General features: G+C 38.5%; 1 protein-coding gene across 1 annotated transcript in view; it reads right to left on the minus strand.

The window, feature by feature from the left end:
• The window catches only part of Hecw1 (HECT, C2 and WW domain containing E3 ubiquitin protein ligase 1), a 295,620-nt gene that overhangs the window by 38,092 nt on the left and 235,729 nt on the right, over positions 1-21,799 (minus strand). The window contains exons 19-23 of the mRNA XM_055603961.1: positions 20,639-20,722; positions 20,186-20,295; positions 18,255-18,375; positions 17,374-17,487; positions 16,253-16,405 (exon numbers count right to left, since the gene is read on the minus strand). Of these exons, the coding sequence (XP_055459936.1) occupies positions 16,253-16,405; positions 17,374-17,487; positions 18,255-18,375; positions 20,186-20,295; positions 20,639-20,722 (582 nt within the window). The remainder of the gene's footprint in view (positions 1-16,252; positions 16,406-17,373; positions 17,488-18,254; positions 18,376-20,185; positions 20,296-20,638; positions 20,723-21,799) is intronic.

Consider the following 21,799-nt stretch of genomic DNA (forward strand, 5'->3'; position numbering starts at 1 on the left):
TCTGTCTGTTTTGTGTACATATGTTACATAAGTGTATGTCAATTATCTGTATATAAGGAGCTCCTTTTGTATCGTCTGTTGAATGTACATATAAATATGTACAGGTCTATATATCTGATTGCTTGTCTATGTGTATGTATGAGCTGATACTATGGAACCAGCAGCCCAAAGTTGTTGCAGTTTCTGCAGAGGAAATGCTAGCTAGAACCAACATTATCTCATATGTAAGCTTGTGGGAGTTTGTTAAAGTTGAAGTTAAAGTTTTTAACTTCATCCACCTTTTCTCCTGAGTGTGTGTGCATGAATGATATGAATGATATTTCTTTACTTTTTCTTCTCTTTCCCCTTTTTTAAAATTGATTCACAAATAAGCTAGTAGACTCAGGACCTACACTATAAGTCTTACAAGATAAGAGACATCAGCAAGAGCCTGCTTCTACACAGGAGCTAATCTCAGATCAAAGAACCCCTTTTTACAACCCCTTGCAGTTTTGGCTAGAAGCCACTTTTTATAACTCCAGTTAGAGAAAAAAAAGAGGTAGTCAGTTTAAGTTTTCCTCCTTAGCAGCAATGTGGCCAGTCCCTAGACATAGAGAAAATTCTGGGCTCTCTCCCCTCTTTTTTTTTTTTTTTTTAATTGTAATAGGTTGCCTGCACCATCAGCTCTGGGACCCAAGAAATAAAGCGAAGAGGGAATCAGCATCCTGGACCCTGGAACCTTGCCATAGCAGAGAGAGATATTAGCAAGGAACTTTAGAAGACTTTAATACATTCTGGGATTCAAGATTGGCTCAACATATATAAACCATTATAATACAGAGCATATATAGTCTTAAGGCTAGAAACTATAGGGATGGAAGAAATAAAATTATCCATTTTCAGAAGACATTATCCTGCAATTTAAAGACCCTAGCCAAATGAATTCACCAGAAAATTATTTATATTAATAAATACTTTTAACAAAATAACAATCAAGATCATGATACAGAAATTGGTAGTTTTTCTATATACTAACAAGACAAAGAAATTAGGGAAAACTATAGCCTCAAAATTAAAAAAAATATGAATAAGCTAACAAAAGAAATGAAAGATCCACACAATGGAAACTTTGAGGTGTGGGCAACAGAAATTAAAGAAGACATATGAAGATTGAAACAATTCCCCATGCTCATGGATTGGAAGAATTATTATTGTGAAACGTGCATTTTACAAAGAAAAGATTTACAGACACCCATTAAACATGAATTTTTTTCATAGAAGTAGAAAAAAACAACCCTATAATGCACATGGAAGAATAAAATAACCTTAATACACTAAGAAGAATGAGGAATAATCCCAAATTATATTACAGATCTATGGTAACAATAACAGCACAGAAATGACACATTGCAGAGCTATTGACTATAAAATAGAATAGGAGACCAAGAGACAAACCCACACAGTTATGAGAATTCAACCTTGATAAAAATGTTAAAAATATACACTAGATGACATAAAGTCTCTTTAAAAATGGTGCTTCAAAAATTGCATATCCACAAGCATAATCATGAAATGATGCTCATCTCTCATCCTGAATACAGATCACTCCAAAATGCATCAAGCGCCTTAATATAAGACCTGAAATTGTGAAACTAGAGGAAATAAAATGCAAAACATCTCCAGATACCAGTACAGGCAAAGACTTTTTGAGAAGGATTCAAATAGTACACTAAATAACCCAAAGAATTGGCAAATGGAATTGCATTAAATTAAAAAGCTTCTACACAGAAAAGAAAACAATTATATGAGTGAAGAGACAGCTTACAGAATGAAAGAAAAATTCTGCTCATTATATTTCCAATGTGGGGATTAAGATCCAGAATCTGTTAAAAACTCCAAAAAGTATACATCAGAACATCAAATATCCAATCAATAATTAAATGCATACAGATTTCTCAAAAAGAATGTTTGAAAAGGTAGTCTGTATCCTTAACTGTCAGGGAAATGCAATTAGAATTGTTTTGTAATTCTCTATCACCCAGTAGAAATGGATGTGTATCTCCAAGTAAAGAAATGATAGATACCAGCAGGAAAGTGGGGGAAGAGGAACCTCCACACATTGCTGATGGAAAGTAAACTGCTGTGCCTGCGATGAGGCCAACATGGAAGTCCCTCAATAACTAAAACAGCATAGATCTGTGCTGTCCCCAGCTTTCAGCAGAGAAGCTTTGACTGCAGTGAATAGCAGGGGATGCAGAAACTCATAATTGGCCAAAGTGCTGAGAATAGGTATGGTGGTATGGTGGAGAGTTTGCACCTAAACATGGCAGCTATATAACCCCTTCTAAGGCCCAGAGAGAAGAAGGGACAGAAAGAATGTAAGAGTCAGAGAATGAGTTGTGAAGCAAGAAGATGTCTTTTTTTCTATGACATAGGTATTATACTCACACTAACCGTAACTGTGGTTTTACCTACAGAAGACTTGCACAAGATTGGGCCTGCCATGACTTCACCAAGGATAGGAGTGGGGATTGGGAGTCCCCACCACTTTCTTGAGGGCCTATTGGCAATTAACAATTGTTGGAAGAAGGGGTGTCATTTTCCTCAGCAGTGTAGCCACTGATCAGTTGCCCTTACTTCAGTAGCTAATGCATCACCCATGTTTCAGAAAAACAAAAACAAAAACAAATCCTAATTAAATGAGTCAGGCTCAGAAAGATTAATTTTGATGGCCTCTGAACTCATGGAATCTAGCTTTAAATTGCTTTAGAAAATGAAAGTAGAAAGGAGAATGAATGTGAAGAGTGAGGAAGTATTTTATTTTATTTATTTTTAAAATTTATTTTTTATTAATTACAGTTTATATACTTTGTATTCCAGCTGTATTTGTATTTGTATTCCAGCTTTGTATTCTCATCCTCTCCCAACCCCAACCTTCCTCCCTCTTCTCCCTCTATGCCCATCCCTAGTTCACTGATAAGTGAGGTCCTCCTCCCCTTCCATCTGACCCTAGTCTATCAGGTCTCATCAGGACTGGCTGCATTGTCTTCCTCTGTGACCTGGTAAGGCTGCTCCCCCTGCAGATGGAGATGATCAAAGAGCCAGCCACTGAGTTCATGCCAGAGACAATCCCTGTTCCCATTACTAGGGAACCCACTTGAACACTGAGCTGCCATGGGCTACATCTGTGCAAGGGTTCTAGGTTATCTCCATGCATGGTCCTTGGTTGGAGTATCAGTCTCAGAAAAGACCCCTGGGCCAAGATTTTTTGATTCTGTTGGTCTCCTTGTAGAGCTTCTGTCCTCTCCAGATCTTACTGTCTCCCCCTTCTTTCATAAGATTCCCTGCACTCTGCCCAAAGTTTGGCTATGAGTCTCAGGATCTGCTTTGATACTCTGCTGGGTAGAGTCTTTCAGAGGCCCTCTGTAGTAGGCTCCTGTCCTATTCTCCCTCTTCTGATGTCTGTCTAGTTTGCCTTTCTGAGTGAGGACTGATGAGGAAGTACTTTAAATCGAGGGAGGAGGAATGAACAGAGGAGGTAATGGAATATATACTCCATGAAGGTAGAAGGGCTATCGAGTAGGTACAATAATATATATGTATGAACATCTCACAGTTAATCATATTTATGTGCTAACCAAAATTAATATTTACGATTTAAAATGTCTCTACAATGGCGGCTCAGATAGATGAGAGCTGTAGGGACTGACATACGTAAAGCAGGAGCCTAGAGTAAGAGGGGATGTCAAATGTCGAAATTCAGAAAGCCATCCGCAGTTTTGCTCCCAGGACACAGAACAAACAGTCTACAGAGCAAGTAGTCTCAATGTTACCTTCTGCCGTAGTAAGTGAAAGCACACTAACATGTAGGCAAACTCCCCAAGCAAGGGTCTCTAGTTCCCAAGACCAGCTACTTTGCTGCTTTTTTTAAAAATCCAGATAGTTTGTTAACTCTGGGCTGGAGAGACGATTTAGCAAATCTAAGCATTTGTCACACAAGTCTAACAATCCTTGGGTTCTACAGTGGAAGGAGAGAGCCGACCCCTGAGCCCTGAGTTATGCTCTCATCTCCACACAAGCTCAGTGGCATTTGCAGCTCTCCCTTCCTCCCTCCCTTTCTCTTTTCTTCTCTCTCCCCTGTAAACAAGATAAAAATTGATGAGAAAAGATTCTTACTAATTCTTGCTGATTCTTAACGTTCCAAGAAAACATAATTTCTTCTTTCAATAAAATGAGTTGCAATTGAGCCATCTACAAAGTCCCTTTAGCCGGTAAATGTTGGGCAGATTGCAGTACAGCAAATCCACTGAGAGGATGGCTGGGTCGCTTTGCAGTGAAAACAACCCAGGGCATTCTCCAGTTGACATTCCATCTGACACACAGGCCAAAAGCCCAGTTTTCATTTATTTATTTATTTATTTATTCTTTGCTGTGCTTTCTAGTAGAGGCTCAGGTATAGCCGCAGTGAACATGGCCGATTCCACAGATTTTCTCAGGACAGTGTCACACTTCTCACCGCGTGCTCATCTCTGCTACACTCTGACATCATTCAAAGTGAAGCTCTCTTTCTCACCTGTCCTTTGGAGCATGCCCACTCTCTGTGTGCCCCTCAGCTACATCTCAGTCCTTTACCCTGAATCCTTGAGGTGCCCACTCTGTTGCCCAGGCTCTTCACTCCAGGCCCCATCTTTTTAGATGACTTTCTTCTTTAACCACAGCATGTATTCTCATGGGCCCCCTGTTCCCTTCCATCCCTCCTTTATTCTCTCATTTTTGCCTCCCTACGTCCTGCGCTCTTTGGCTGCTCGTTCTTGGATTTCCTTGGATTCTGATCACATTTGAAATACCAGGTTTGTCACCTTACATCCTAGACCAACACACTGTTGGATGACAGTTCCCTGCAAGCTGAAACACTCCCTCCATGGGGAAGGGGAAGGATCATGAGACTCAAGGGATAAATAAATGTCACATGTCTGAGAGAGCTGCAAGCTGCAAGCATAGAGCCTCACCCTGCCCCACTTACAGAAGCTTTAAACTGCTGGAGGAGGAGACCTTGACCAGCTAAGTTGCTGAGAGGAAATTTCCTGGGCCTGTTGAGCTGCCTTCGAATTGTGCAGAGTTGCAGGGTTGCAGCTCTCAGGAGCGAGATTTTCAGTGGTGCAGCTGCTTCTACATAATCCCTGCTTCTGTGAGTAACCCTGGACCCATCCTCTCCTTAGTCAGCTTAGTGAAAACTCCTTGGTTCACCAAGTCGGTCATTGGTACAATCTTTGTCTGCCGGGGGCTCCCTTTCTAGGATGAGTACATAAATGTCTGCTTGTGTTCCCAAGAAGAATCCATTCATTAACATATGCTAACGTCTGTATAGGCTAATGATGATCATAGCTCACATAGTGGAGGCTCTCTGATTTGATGTCCCTCAAAGCATTGCTAGCCAAGCTACTAGTAATTCTGCTAGCAAGATCATTTGGCTACGCTGGAGAGATTAACCACAGAAACTGAAAATTCTGTATATTTAAATTTAAATTATGAGACTGTAAATTTTTACTTAAAATTTCTCCTCCTCTCATCCTCCTTCTGCTCCTCCCCTCCTCTTTCTTCTTCCTTGTCCTCTTCGTCATTGTCATTTTTTCTTTTTACCACATAATTATTGTCAGAGTTAATAATATCAGTTAACCAAGTTGTGTAACCAGATATGATGACTCTATTCCATATTTTTAATCCTCTCATATCTTAACTGTTAGTAAACCAGTTATCTAAAACTTCTCTCATGGTATGTGTGAGAAACATTTTTTTTTTCCATGAAAGGTAGTTAGCTCAGTAAGGGTCTTTTTTCTTCTACTTTGCAACAGTCACATCAGATTGTGAAGTTGAGCTCTCACAAGTGGGATGAGGACAAACTTCTACACCAGGAATAAAAGACGGAGACCATTTTGGCCACACATTTTGGCTGGGTTGGGTTCTGGTGTTCCTCCCTTCCTTTCTTAAGAGATTGCCTTGCTGGGTAATGTTTGGTCATCTGCTTGTTTGGTGACACCAAGAATACTCATTCCCAACACATTTTCCTGGAATCAGGTTCTTTCTCTCCTTGACACTAACTCTAAATTCTGAATTTGGTTTATCAGCTGTTTCAGAGCTATTCTACAGTTAGTTGCCAGTCTTATTCCTCAAGCTTATTTTCTACAATGCAGCAACACTCTTCAAAACCACAAATCTACAGGACATAACTAGTGTATCCCCTTCTCTAGCTCCAACTTCAAGTAGTTCATGATCCTTTCTGTATATAAGATTCATAGAACTGAGTCATCCTGCCCCCAACTAACTTTGTATCAAATAAGGTATTTTGATGGTGTATATATGCTTCTCAATTTATGGTAGTTTGACTTAGGAATTTTTGACTTTATTAAAGTGCCATAGAGCCCTCTATCTTGATGCTATGAAAAGTCAGTGATTACACCTCCTAGCCATGTGATAATTGAGAGAAACAAGCAATCCTGAACAAAGTATCCTATTGCTATATTGTGGTAGCTGGTAAAGTAGGTGCAATAGAAGCATTTGAGGTATATATATATCTTTAACAACATATATATCTATATATCTATATATGTGTGTGTGTGCTCCTCTACTTACAATATAATTGTGTTTGATATATGTGATATATATAAATATCAGACTAACACATGTGTATATATTGTGTGTAACTTAGTACTTACAATAGTTTATTGCAATTGTTTTTGTATGTATTTCTCCTACTGATTTTAGAGAGAGGAGATTTTGCTCCTTTCACCTTTGTGACCCAGCATATATATAGTACACTCAACTGCTAATTGTTGAATTAATGAAGCTTTCATCCACAAGCCTATCATTGTCCTATATGATATGATACTTAACACAACATTTTATTTATTTTTTTATTAATAATTTGAACTCATGACCTCTGAGACATGATTTCAAATTTTGTGTTCCAAACCAATAAGAAAAATTAAGAGATTATATAAAGTATTATTTGCATATTATGTCATATTTTGATGTACTAGTATGCATTTTATGTATAATAGCTATATTATATATAATATATTCTTTATGTATAATATGACATTACTATTATAATGTTATTATTATATAACATGATATATAATATATATCATATTGTATAACATTACTGTTAGAAGGTATAACATTACTATTAGAAGGTAAAGTTCCTGAATGGAATATACATGAGAGGTAGCTCATAAATCTTGGTGTCAAGTCAATACCTTTCATAGTGACTTGTGTATTTGTCTTGTCCCCTGTTTGAATAAATATACCAATTTCCTCCTCATAGCCTTCATCATTCGCTTCTCAAGAAGTCACAGGAAAAGAGGAGACAAAGAGGAAGTTTCAAGTTCCATTCTGCTCATGTCCTGAGAACTTGTATGAGTCTGAATTCAAAACTAATACTGGATTTGTTTGGCAGAGGAAATTTTTTTAGTGCTTTTTTAATTTTTAATTTTCCCCACAATTTATTTATTATATGTCCTGATTGAAGCCTTCTCCCTCAACTGCTCCCAGCCCCACCCTCCCTTCCTCTTTCCCTCTTCTTCCTCTAGTCCACTGAGAGGGCGAGTTCTCCTCCTCTGGTAGAGGAAATTTCAAGACATCATAGTTGTCACACTGTGTTATAGTTACTGTCCCCTGTTCTTACCTAGGATTACAGTAAGACTGAACAGAGACATTTACAGAAAAATATATAAAATGTTCAGTTTGTGGAGGACAAGTGAGTTTAAAGAAAGTTGCTTACAAAGAGGGTCCAGAGAAAGCAGCTGTAATTATTAAAGAGATTAGTACAATTAAGAAGAAACTTGAACACTGTTCTGAGATAATAGGAAAAGTAATTTAAGAGTAAGTGATATATGCCAGCCATTGAAGGTTCCAACTTGTGTGACAAAGTCATCAGGAATTAGAGAATGCCACAACTGAAGGAGTTCTCTGTTAGGAAACACGCCCCGGAAGTGTTTTCTCAGATTCATCTTCCACGATACACAGAGGCCATTGGAACCGTGGTAGGAGGTGGTAGACTACACACCAGGCCGCCCACAGAGCTCTGAAGCACTGCCCACTTGGTACTGGTTTTACAGGAATGCAAAATGCAAGAGTTACAGAGTCATGGATGCCCTGTATCAAGATTCCAGAAAACCACTGAGGCATCAGGTTCAGACTTTCTAAAAAAGACCCGCTCCCCCCGCCCCCCAAGACCATTGTATAAAGCTGTGGAGGCGAAGCCTAGGGTTTGGTGTTTGTCCTTCTGGGTTTCAGTCATTTACGTCTTGCTTTGGAAGATATCTTCCTTTTTCTCCCTTTTGGTATAGGAGTGTTTAGTCTATCTACAGTATATTAGAGCTATATATCTTGATATTTTTGCTTCATAGGGTCTTAGAGTTGAGAGATATCCTTGAATCTCAGGAGAGACTGTGGGACTATTAACGCTTTGGGGGTGGTGGTGGTTAGAGATGGACTAAATGTATTTTGCACTTTGAGATGGCTGTGAACTTATGGGTATCAGGGGTGGAAATTTATGTCCTTTTTTGTGGGTGAAACATTTTATTTTTATTTTTAAATTTTTTAATAAATTACAGTTTATTCACTTTGTATCCCAGCCATAGCCCCCTCCCTCATTCCTCTCCCACCTCCACTCTCCCTCCCTCTTCTCCCTCTATGCCCCATTTCTAGTCCACTGATAGGAGAGATCCTCCTCCCCTTCCATCTGACCCTAGTCTATCAGGTCTCATCAGGACTGGCTGCATTGTCCTCCTCTGTGGCCTGGTAAGGGTGCTTCCCTATCAGGGGAAGTTTATGTCTTAAAAGAATCATTTTAGGATTCTCCAATGTCCCCTCAACCTTTCCTTCTAGATTATCTCTTTTCCTTTGCGACTCCCTGCTGATCTGAAGAATCACTTTCCTGTTGACCAGGGAACCACTATCTCCAAACATGGCTAGGATCCAGATTAGGGCAAGAGTAATAAAGGAATGGAGCTGTACCCAACAAAGGAGAGATCAGGTATCTACACCAAGAAACACGTCAAACATCATAGCTTCAGTTGCCTAGATTCCCAGAACTTTCTCTAGAATCCAGCAATGTTATTGTATTGTAATAGGCCAGAGAAAAGCAATTTATCAGAATCGCAAGAAGAGGACATCAAAATAGCAATTATAAACACATTCAAGGAAGTTAAGGAGGATATGAATAAATGCCTAATGAAAACTAAAGATATAAATCATTGAATTCAAAGAATAAAAACAATTTAAGACATGAAAATAGAATTTAACAAATAAGTAGAATCTCTCTCTCTTTTTTTAAATGCTGAACTTGAAATGAAAAGCTCAGAAAACCAAACCAAAAAAAAAAAAAAAAATCTCAGAGCAACAGATTAAAAGACATGGAAGAGAGAATTTCAGGTTTTGAAGACAATGTAGAAAAAAATGGATAGCTCTGCCAAATAAAATGTTAAATCTAAAAAAGTCCCGGCCCCAAAACATCCAAGGAATCTGGGACACCATGAAAAGATCAAACCTATGAATAATAGGTATACAGCAAGAAATGAAACCTCAGGTCAAAGGCACAGAGAGTATTTTTAACAAAGTCAAAGAAAAAATTTCATAATCTAAAGAAAGAAATGCCTATCAAGGGAAAAAGAGGCATGCAGAAAACCAAATAGATAGGGTCAGAAAAGAAGCTTCCCATAACATATAATAATCAAAACACAAAATGTACAGATCAAAAAAAGCATATTAAAAGCTTTAAGGGAAAAATTCCAACTCAAATAAAAAGGCAGGCTCATTAGAATAACACCCGACTTTTCAACAAAGACTCTGAAAGCCAGAAGGGCCTGAATGGATGCTTTGCAAATTGTAGAAGACCACCTATGTTAGTTTAGGCAACTATATCCATCAAAACTATAAAACACAGGCAGAAAAAGAAAAACATTTCATAATAAATACAAACTTAAATTTTTTTTTGTCCAATTTGCTCTTGAAGAAAAGGCTCAGTATGAAGAGGAGGCTGATCATGCCCGAGAAGACTCAGGAATAAATAATCCCAGAACAGTTAATTAAAAGATAAGGAAAAGCAAGAGCAAAATTATTAGGAATTAGTAATGCTGTTCGATAATAGCTCTTAATATTAATGGTTTCAATTAAATCAGCAAGGACACCTATTAAGAGATTGGATTGGGGGCTGGAGAGATGGTTCAGTGGCTAAGAGCACTGTCTGCTCTTCCAGAGGTCCTGCATTTAATACTCAGCAACCACATGGTGATTCAGAACCATCAATACAGGGATCTGATACCCTCTTCTGGCATGCAGGTGCATATGCAGATAAAGCGCTCCTATTCATAATATAAATAAATAAATCTTAAAAAAAGAGAGAGAGATTGGATTAGAAAACAGAATTTATCTTTCTGTTGCATCCAAGAAACATACCTCACCATCAAGTAAAGACATCTTAGGGGAAAAGAAGAATAAAAGGTACTCCAAGTGAATGAAGCTAAGAAGCAATTAAGCATACCCATTTTAAAACCTGACAAAGTAGAACTCAAACCAAAAGTAGTCAGAAGAGATAAAGGAGAATATATACTCATCAAAGAAACATCGACTAAGAGGACATTGCCATTCTAGATGTTTATGTGCCAAACACAAGGGCACCCAGTTTCAGAAAGCTACCTAAAATCACATGATTGATCCTAACACAGTGATAGCGATGGCTTCAATGGCCAGCTCTCATGAGCAGAGAGCCCATTGTGACAAAAAAAATAAATAATTTCTCGAGTTAAATATTGTCATAAATCAAAGGGACCTGGCAGACATCTACAGAACATTCCACCAAAACACTAAACACTTTCTTTTCAACAGCTAGTGGAACTTTTTCCAAAACTGACCACATATTAGGACACAAAGCAAGTGTCAATAGGAAAATTGAAATAATTTTCCATATTTTACTTGACAACCATGCATTAAAGCTAGTTACCGACAACAATATAAACAGCAGAAAATGTGCAAACTCATGGAAACTGAACAACACATTCCTGAGTGAAAATTGGGTCAAAATAGAAATTGAGAAGGAAGTAAAAAGCTTTTTAGAATTGAATGAAAATAAAACCACAACATACCCAAACCTATGAGACCCAAGGCAGTTCTAAGATGCAAGTTTATAGCACTAAGTGTCTACATTAAAGAGAGATCTCATATTAATAACAACACACTTGAAAGGTCTAGAAAAAAAAAAAAGAAGAAACAATACCCCCAAAGAGTAGATCAAAAGAAATAATCAAATTTAAAGCTGAAACTCAGGAAATACAAGCAAACAAACACAAAAAGATTTTTTTTTTGAGGTGGGAATTAAACAGTAACGTCTCATTTTTTTTGTGGGTTGTGTCCTGTCTTTAGAAACTACCCATTTCTGTTGTTTGAACTACACTGTCAGATGCCCCAGGTTCTCATCCTGGTGTGGTTTTGAGTTACTTCATGGCATTGAGATATGGAGACCCAGGTCCTTTATGTGCTGTTCTCCTGGAAACTTTGGCTCCTTCAAATTCCAGGGCTCCCTCTGCTTTACCTCAGGGGGATAATCACACACCACTCACCATGATCTCTGGGAGCGATATCGAACACAAAGGGTGTTAGTTTGCTCAAGGGCAATGGCAGCTGACTCCTTTGGTTAGGAAGTGATGTCAACTGAATGAGGTGCTCCCTCTAGGAAATGCTGTCCCACCACTGGACAGATGCAGAAGCATCACAGGGAATGAACATGGAGGAAGTGAAGACATGGCTGTTTTCACATATTGTTTCTATGATGTGCCTGCATTTTAGTGCTTAAAGGGAAAGCTAATGGTCCCCTGCCATTGTTAAGAAACAGTTCTGAAAGGCTTGGTAAGGAACTCAGAATTAGATATTAGAAGTTTAATGTATTTGTTTTTAGAGACATGGGTTTTAAAGTGAATGTATTTAAAAGAAATGTTGATGATCTGAGTTATATAAACATACATGTGTAAGTATATGCAACAGGGTATATTCTTCCACTTATACAGACAACAGTGTAAACCCAAAAGAATTACCTAGCCGACTGAGCATCTACCAGAATTCCTATTTGACATAGCACAGATTAACCAAAAGTGTATCTATATGCCCTTGAGTTTTAATGTTTACAAACAGTTTTCTCCTGAAATGCTTTTCTACATGGAGTCTCAGGGCTGTGCCTGGGATTCTCTTTCTTTTGTTCCCAAGTTATATAAGGTGCAGCATATTTACTCAAATTGCTGTTCTGCATTTTTTTTCCCTTAGAGTGCTTTTGCACGTTTGGGCACTAAAGGGATTTAAGCACCCAACTGCTACAGTGACCACTGAGGGGAAACTGTCAAGATTCCTTCTTTCTTTTATGAGGTGGTCACAAAACAATGCCTGTGTGACTCTGGGCAGTGATGCTTGCTTCTCAGGGTCAGGACTTTTCATTCCTGACAGTTTGCTCCAAGCTCATGCGAAGGCAGAGCCCTTTTGCAGATATAAAGCAGCCTTCTGCCAATGTCCTGTAATAGAGTTAAAATGTTTATGATAATGAAAACCTTTTAAGTGAGCCAGGTGAAAAGAGCCTTGTGTAGGAAACACTTTTTCCTGTTTATCCTTTCATTTCCATTATGGTGACATTATCATCATCAGTCTTATAAGCAGATTCCATGTAGTCTCCAAACACATGGCCTCCCAGTTCACTCGGGTTGTTGGAATGAAACATAGAGGCAGAACTTTGAAATAACAAAAGCAACCTTTCCTTCTCAGCTCATCTCACAACAGCTGTTTTCTTAAACCAAAGTAGATGTGAATAAGACTTTGCTGAGTTATCTCATGTAAAAGTTTGTTTGTTTGTTTGTTTTTTGGCTTGGAAAAATATGATTACTACTGCCTACTGCCTAGATGGCTACGTTTGCTTTTCATGAAATTCTCAGAAATGCCAGAACATTTTGCCTTTAATTGTGTATCAGTGTGTATTGCAATAAAACTACAGATGTAAAAAAATACTTGCAAATATATTCAAGAATACATAAAAAAGATTAATCACCATGATTAAGTTGGTTTCACCCTGGAGATTTGGGAGTGGTTCAACATGAAAATCAACACATGCAATCCAAACTTAAAGAAAAAAGAAGCATGATTATCTTATTAGATGCAGGAAAGATATGTGAAAGCATTCAACAGCCCCACATGAAGAACATCCTGGGGAAGATAGGGATACAAAGGATATACCTCAACATAATAAAGGAATTTACAGCAAGCACACAGACATCATTATCTTAAATGGAGAGAAAACCCAAAGCAGGAAGAACAAGACATCCCTATTCAATATAGTAGTCGAAGTCATAGTTAGAGCAATAAGACGACTATAGGAAATCAGGTGGATACAAATAGGAAGAGAAGAAGTCAAAGTATTCTTATTTGCAGATGAAAAGATTTGTATATAAATAAAACTAAAGATTCTACCAGAAATTTTTACAGCTGATAAAGACTTTCAACACACCAGGAAGATACAAAACCAACACATAGAAAGCAGTAGTCTTCTTATATACAAATGAAAAACATACCAAGAAGTAAATCAGGGAAATAGTACCTTCCACAGCAGCCTCAAAAAATGTTTCGGATAACTAACCAAACAAGAAAAGACTTGTATAATAAAAACTTTAAGGCATTGAAGAAAGAAATTGAAGAAGACATCAGAAGATGGAAAGACCTTCCACAGAAACTGAAAACACCAAACCAAACCAAACCAAAACATCAAGTTCAGCTTCACATGGGAACGCAACAAACCAGGCTAGCTAAAATAATTCTGAATAATAAAAGAACTGCTGGAGATATCACCATCCCAGACTTCAAGTTGTACTACACGACTATAGAATGTTACTGTCAGTTTGTGGAGAGCAACCAATAGCCTTGAAAATAGCTTGTGTTGTTTGGTGATTGAACATAGCCATAACGACTCTTAAAAACATTCTGCTATACGTACTAATCAGTGAAGCTCAGCTATCAGAGATGCTTCCTGATTCAGAGGATGGGAACAAACACAGAGGCTCATATCTAGAAAACATTCAGAGAGAGAGACCTTGAAACATTCAGCCCCAAATGGAGTGTTTCCATCAAATTTCTCCTTTCAGCGTTCAGGGAACACTGTGTAAAAGGAGGTGGAAAGATTTTAAGAACACCGAAGAAATACAACCCTCTAAATACAGCAGAGCCAAAGCACAAACCAATTCACAGAGACTGTGGCAGCATGCACAGGACCTGCGTGGGTCTGCAGCAAATGGAAACCTAGTGCTGAGAGGAAAAGTGGACACAAGCCCATATCCCTAATGCAGAAGCTTTCTTCTTCCTTGTTCTCTTCCTCTGCTTCTTCTTCCCCTTCCTCCCCCTCCTTCGCCTCTTCTTCTTCTTCTTCTTCTTCTTCTTCTTCTTCTTCTTCTTCTTCTTCTTCTTCTTCTTCTTCTTCTTCTTCTTCTTCTTTTTTGAGACAGGGTTTCTCCATGTAGCCTTGGCTTTCATGGACTGGCTTTATAGACCAGGTTGGCTGTGAACTTGCAGAGATCTGCCTGTCTCTGCCTCCCCCAGTGCTGGGATTAAAGGCATGTACCACTACACCCGGCTAGAAGTTACCTTTAACTGATAACCACTTAGAAATAAAAAGTTATTTCTCTCCAATACAGTCCTATTGGGGATACAAACCACTCTTAAGGGCATGCCCCATGGCCAGCAGGTGATGGTCAATACAAAATGAACTCAATGGCATCTTTGGAGGTTCTTTGTTTCATAATGTTTTATGAGGGCATTTAAAACATTGTTTTAACCTTACAGGTCCTATGTATATATATTATAGCTTTTGGTTTTGTGTGTGTATGTATATTTTTATTGGATTGCTGTGTGTATGAATGTGTGTGTCTCTGCATCTATATGTGTTTCTTGAGCATTTTCTTTGGCCCTCTTTCTTCTCTTTGTTTGTATTGTCCTATTTCCATTTGCCCTTTCTTGTTTTATCTTATTTTTATTGTTATTCTTTAGATGTCTATTTGTTTTCTGATGAGAGAAAGGTGTGGATTTGGATGGGAGGGAAGGTGGGCAGAATCTTGGGGGAGTTGGAGGAGGGGAAAGCATAATCAGAATACTTTGTATGAAAAAATATATTTTCAATAAAAGAAAACTCAAAAAAAAAATAACTGAGACCAAACAAAACAAAAATGTATTTTATGAAAACTTATAAATAAAAATATATTAACATATAAAAAGTATTATGTTTGGGTGTCAAGTCGACAAGGAGTAGACTTGTGATGGGTCTGCTTGTGAGAGCAGAGGACACGTGTTCATAGCTCTCTGCAACCTGATTTCAGAGCAATGTGACCAAATAGGTCACACTCTTCTTGCACCATGCTTTCTCTGTGGTGGGCTGCAGCCTCAACACTGTGAGCAGAAATCACCCTTTCATTCTTAAGTTGTTTGCCTTATATGTTGTCACAACGATAGGGAGCATAGTGAATACATCTAGGAACTCGCAATAGATTCAATAATAATTCCTAAATAATAATTCATAAATGAGCTGCTTCAGAGGAGTGGTGTTTGGGCTATTTCTAGAACCCAAAAAGGAGCTCCTGAGATCAGTGAAAGTATCAAATTAGGTCCGGGTTGATGCAGCAGGAAACTGTCTGCGACTACAAATTGTACGTGGTTTTCTGGAGGCTTCGACAATCGTGTGCGAGGTACCAAGCCCACAGAGACACACAGAACTGACAGATCCCGATATTCAGACACATATCCGTAATTGGCAATAGAATTCCTTATTAAAGCCAAAACTGAGTTTTCAAATGAGAAGAATGTTTAGAGGTTATCCGACTCAGATTTACTTTATGGTTAAATACAAATCCAATGCTAAAGGCATGCCAGTTCAAAATAAGAGAATTTTAAAACCATGAATAACTCTGAGAATCATCTAGCGCACCTTTTGATTTCAAGGAAATTATCAATTTTATCATATATGTCTTTTTAGAGTTTTTAAGTAGACAATTATTCTCTTATATCAATTGACAGTTGTAAACATCTATAACATCAATGTCTTTGGTAATTTATCTTTGCTTCCATGTTATCTGCTCTTAGGATCCAACTATTCCTGGTTAACTGCTCCAAATGCAGTTTCCTTAGAGGCATGCTGCTGACTTTTGACTAGGAAAGATAATTTTTTTAAACACAAGAAAGTGAATATTAGAGACCTTACCATTCAAGATAGTTTTCTACAAAGGCAGACATCGGGCTGATCTGCACTGTGTAAGTGTCATTTGCAGAATACTCAAAGAGTCCATAGTAAGGGTTGAAGAGCTCCTGAGACAAAAGGAAGAAGAACTCTCGGGAAGGGCCACTGTAGTCCAAGCTGCAAAGGAAACACAGGTCCAGGAAGCTCACTTTTGTGACAGTTTCTTATCCAGGTCCTAGTGAGGTCTTTTGGGTATGTTTTCTGAGAAGCAGAGAACAGTCTTTCCTCTTTACAGTGAACTCCAAGGGGAAGTACCAACTTTAGAAAAAGACGTAGTAATTGGTTTTGGGTATTTTTTTTCACTAAATACCTATGAATGAGTTCCTATGGTAGTTTTCTATAAAGGTTATGTGTGTGTGTGGTGTGTGTGTATTCATACAAGCTTACAAGTCCAATTTCATTTGCCTTTTAGGTAGCTGCATTGCACACTTAGATGATGTGTACATTAAGTCAGAAAAAGCACACGAAAACTTTGGTATATAACTTGATATCTGCATTTTGGAAGGAAGAGGTTTTTTTTTTTTTTTTTTTTTCTTCTCAGAAATTTACAATACCTACAAAGCAAATGTTCAGTGGTACAGGATTTTAATTTGTGCTACACTTTGCTCATGGGACATGAGCTCATGGGACATGTCTCAGACTCTGGGACATGCCAAGAGCTCAACTTTTTCTTTTCTCTTCCTCTTTAAAGCACAAGAAGCCTGGGGCAGGAGAGATGGCTTGGAGGTTAAGAGCAATGGCTGCTCTTTCAGAGATCATGAGTTCAAGTCTCAGCAACCATATGGTGGCTCACAACTATCTATAGTAAGATCTGGTTCCCTCTTCTGGAATTCAGGTATACATTTAGACAGAACATTGCATACATAATAAATAAATAAATAAATAAATAAATAAATAAAAGGAGCAAGAAGCCTAAGGCTTGAGGATGCCTGGGGAGAGAAAAGCTTACTGAGAACTTATGCTCAGATCCACTTTAGGCCAGTGGTTTGTAGCCACTCTATTCTTTCCTGAAAGAAATTACCCCTCATTTCTTGGATTTGACTTTCCCACACTGATCTAACTGTATGAAGCTCATGGTGCCTCACCCCTCCTCTCCAACAAAGGTGATGTACAGCTTGTTTCTCTGGAGCTCCTTTCGGGAGTATGCCATCACTTGATTGAAGGTGCCCTCCAGCAAGTGATCGCGACGGATGATGAGCCTGAGAATAGAAGGTGATGGTGAATGGAAACACAGAAGTCAGGGTGGGTGCTGGGCACTGTTGTATGTGAATCATGAGTGCTCATTATTATGGATTTACTCATTGGCTTCTCTACTGAGAAAAGAGAGGACTAGACAGAGGTTCTATCAGTTTGGTACTGGGCTTGATACAGTCAGAGTGTTGGCACCCAAAGAACTAATGTATGCTTATCATTGGACACAAACAATTGTATTTGATTTTTTTGTGTTGTTAACTGGTATTGTGTCTCTTAGGTTAGGAGGTATCTTAAGTTAGGATTTCAAGTTTGAGCTCAGCTTTTCAATTAAAATAACAAACCTAGGATGCAGGTACCACTTTTTTTTTTAACTTGGCCTTCATTGAAAACTTGAAAGTTGCAACAAAGAGTTCACATATCTGAGAATTAAAATTTGAATTAAAATTTGTCTTGATTACTTTTTCTTGAATGGAAATATAAGATTTTAGCTCGATTTAAGGGCCTTTGTTTTCTGAGGAGGTCTATTGTTGATTGACCATGTGCCTCTTTGTCTTAAATCTATAGTTCTTTCTCTTTTTCCTCCCCTTTCCTGTCTTCTTCCTTCCAATTACTTGAACACTTTCTCTTCCCCCTTCCAATTCTCTAATTTTTCTATTCCTCCCTTTTAGGCCATAGTGTCACCATATTAGTATATCCAACATTCAGTGTTGCAAAAGGAAATAGATAAGAAGGGCCACTCCCTTAATTTAGGGCCAAATAATCAGGTACTCACTTAATTTTACCCGGACCCTGACCAAATCCTTTGGCTTCCAGTTTTCGGTAGAAATTGCGGAGCTTAGCCTCAAAATCCCTTCGGTATGGTGAAGGGGCTCTTGCGCTGGCTCTCTGTAAACCTGGAGAGAAAGAGAGAGAGACATCGTCCGTGGTCAGCGCTTTTCATCCGGGAACAAAAGTGCAGAGCGATTGCAGAGCATGCCGTCCTCGAAGCATGGTCCTAGCTTTTGTGGCCCTCCCCTAGAAGTCCTTCTCATTGCTGCCTTGCCCGTGGTTACTTTTACATTAAACTGAAGTAAAACAGTAAAGGGAGAGTGGATTCTGGTGGGAATGTTTATATTTTCCACTTAAATTATTCAAGTTCTGTTTCTATTAAAAGCACCTCCATGAAAACTGGCTTGACTTGATTATTACTTGGGTAATTTAGAAGTAGTTACATAAAAAAAAAATGGTTTCATATATTGCCATAAGAAATGACTGAAAGACCTTTGTTTGTGTAATTTTTCATGATTCTGAATTGATACTGATGCTGAAAGAAAAACAACAAACAAACATGCTTTTAGGCCAGGACTCGAGCATCTAGAGGTTTATATTTGATCAGCATTTTTCATGAACCGTGTAACTGAACGAGGAAGCTGTGGACATTTTTTCTGAGCACACAACAACCAGAAGTTAATCCAAAACCAAATGACTCCTCAGTGCTCTGGCAGCGCTCTCCAGTGCTCCACACAACCTCATTGCCATCCTGGTCTGAACACAGTACGTGCCTACTTTGTGCTGTGCATGATGTCATGACATATGATACTGATGGACACTGGCTGAACACCTCAGCTTAGCTCAGAGACTGCTGTGTAATGTCAATTACTAAGACAAAGAATTTTAGCATTTTTCTACTGTCATTCCACAGCATATAAATATCAAACTGATATATCTTTGGACTGGGTTGGTTTAGAGTATTTGATTTTAAAAAGCCTTCCTTGAGTTTCACTTTAAAAAAAAATCATTGACTGTGGGTTTAGGAGTAGAACAGAATTTCTTAACAGTTTCTGAAATAGCCATAAGTATTCTTCTGTGGCAAGCATTTGTATAAAGCAAAGTTCTTAGAAGGGACATTTAAAAGACTAAAATATTAGACAGCTCTGAAGAACATTAAGATACTGTTGACCTACAGTATCAGATGGTCAGCATTTAATTCTTTATGTTAATATAAACAAGGGTTTTCACATAATTACTATGCAAACTTTCTTTCACCTGTAATAAATGCCTTTGAAATGCATGGAAAAGTCATTGGGATGTAATGACAAATTAAGGCAAGGGTCCATCTCTAAAAGGGAACAGAGAATAAATATTTTAGGCTTTTCAGGCCATGCAGTTTTTGCTAGTATTGCTCATATCTGCTTCTGTGCGAAAAAAACTCCCACAGAAAATACAAACATGAACTAGCATGAGCCGATTCCCAGAATCATTACTTATAAGTACTGAGGTTTGATTTTTATTGTTTCAGTTGGGCATGATGGCACATCCACCCCGGTAATCTCAGCATCTGGGAGGCTATATCTCAAGATAGCCATGAACTTGAGGCTAGCTTAGGCTAACTCATTAGGATCTGTATCATTTTTTTTCTTCATCATTTAGAAACATAAACAAGTCCCATTTTTAGCCCTGGGAAGTAATAAAAACAGGCAACAGTTTAGTTTGTCAATACCTGATTTAGAGTGTACTTTTGATTAATAAATTGAAAAGGATGAAGAGAGAGTGCACGTGCACCCACACACAGAGCGAGAGAGAGAGAGAGAGAGACAGAGACAGAGACAGAGACAGAGACACAGAGAAAGACAGAGAGAGAGAGAGAACTGTCTTGAATTTCCTTTCAGTTGGTGAAAACACACATGATCACTTAGGTGACACCAGGCCAGAATTCCAAGTTACCTGGGGAGTTCTGGGGTGAGGAGCAGGGTGAACAGCGGGGAGAGAAGCTATACCCAGGGTGAAAGGCAGATTGCAGGGGGACATAGGACATGATCTCTTCTTCAAAGAGACTGTAGGGGTTAAAAAGAAGAAAGTTAGTTATCTGTCCCCCCTGAGAAAGTGGGCGCAGATTGTATAAGAGCAGGTAGAACCTCCACTTTCATAATCTCTGGTTCTTTAATCCTCTATTAACTCTACAAAAAGTCTCCATTAAGAACTTCAGAGCCCCGAATGCTCTCGTTGTACATCTAAAGGATGTACAAGGGCTGTCAATCAAGGACCGAAGCCTTACTTCTAGGACCTTCTAGAACAAGTGGACAGCATTTGATTCTCATCCTTTTCAGGCTGGCTCCCTTTCCTCCTCCAACCTCTCCACTGTAGCTTTTCAGGGAGGTCTCCAATCCAACCCCTTACCTCAGCAAAATGACTAGATCTGCATCACAGGACAATTTCTCAAGCCCATGATTGCCCTCTGTCCGAATATAATGGATTTTCTCCCTAGAGTACAGTTGAAAAGAAAAAAAAAAATGAGAATTACATATCAACGCAGCTAGGTCATCAAGAAATAATTTTAGATTTATTTTCTCCCTTCTTGCAATGTGGCATACAACATTCCCCAACGTCTGACGCATTTTATAGACCTAAAGGTCATCTCCTGAATTCCCTGGATGCTTGACAAAGGGTAGATCTTTCTGAGATGCATGCAGATTCAGAAGCTGAGGAGCACAGCAGAGTCAGAGTGTGCTTGAGACAGAGAGGAGTGCAGCGAGGAGGGGAGCTGTGGAAAGATGGCTCTCTTGGCTCAAGGTATAGTGGAAGTCCCAAGAGGACAAAGTGAAGGCTGTCTCTAGGGAAATTTTGTTTCTGGTAGAACATGTATAATGCCACAGTGGGAACAGAGGGGACCTAGAGCTTTAGAATGAGAAGGACATCCAGGTTAAGTCAAAGCATAGGCCTCAGTCTGTCCTTGTTTAGATACAGGTTAACCATTCTGATCTACAACTCTAATCAAAAAATTGTTTCAAGTAAGTCCATAGGTAAGAACTATTTATTTTCCTCAAATTGACTTCTCAATTACTTTCCCTAGTAATACCACCACCACCATCCTCAGTAATCATTCTTTATATGCATGCTTTAAATGAATTAACTTTTGCCTTTTGCAGCTAAATTTGGGCAAAATGTTAAGTATTGACTTTATTTTCAAATACTTAAAATTTTAATTTAAAATTTCATTTTGATAACAGGTGAGGCACATGTATAACTGAAAATGGAAATATGAAGAAATTACTTATACCCTTCACTCAGTTCACCCCACCAGGCAATACTACCAACGCAACATTACTCTCTCTTGGCAGTGACTCCCAATATAGGGGCATTTTGTTGAAGCCTTTAATTTAACTTTGTTTTTCTGAGAGTTTCATGTGCGAGTACTGCACTTATGTCATTTCTACCGTTCTCTCTCCTCTTCCCATGCCTCCCCTGAATCCCTACTCCCTCTAACATTGAAGAGTTTTTTCTTTAATTATTATTATATAATGGAGATTTTTAAAGGTAAGGGAAGTCTTTGGGGCTCTA

Source organism: Psammomys obesus, unplaced genomic scaffold, assembly GCF_907164565.1.
Source record: "Psammomys obesus unplaced genomic scaffold, mPsaObe1.curated_primary_1811, whole genome shotgun sequence".
NCBI lineage: Eukaryota > Metazoa > Chordata > Mammalia > Rodentia > Muridae > Psammomys > Psammomys obesus.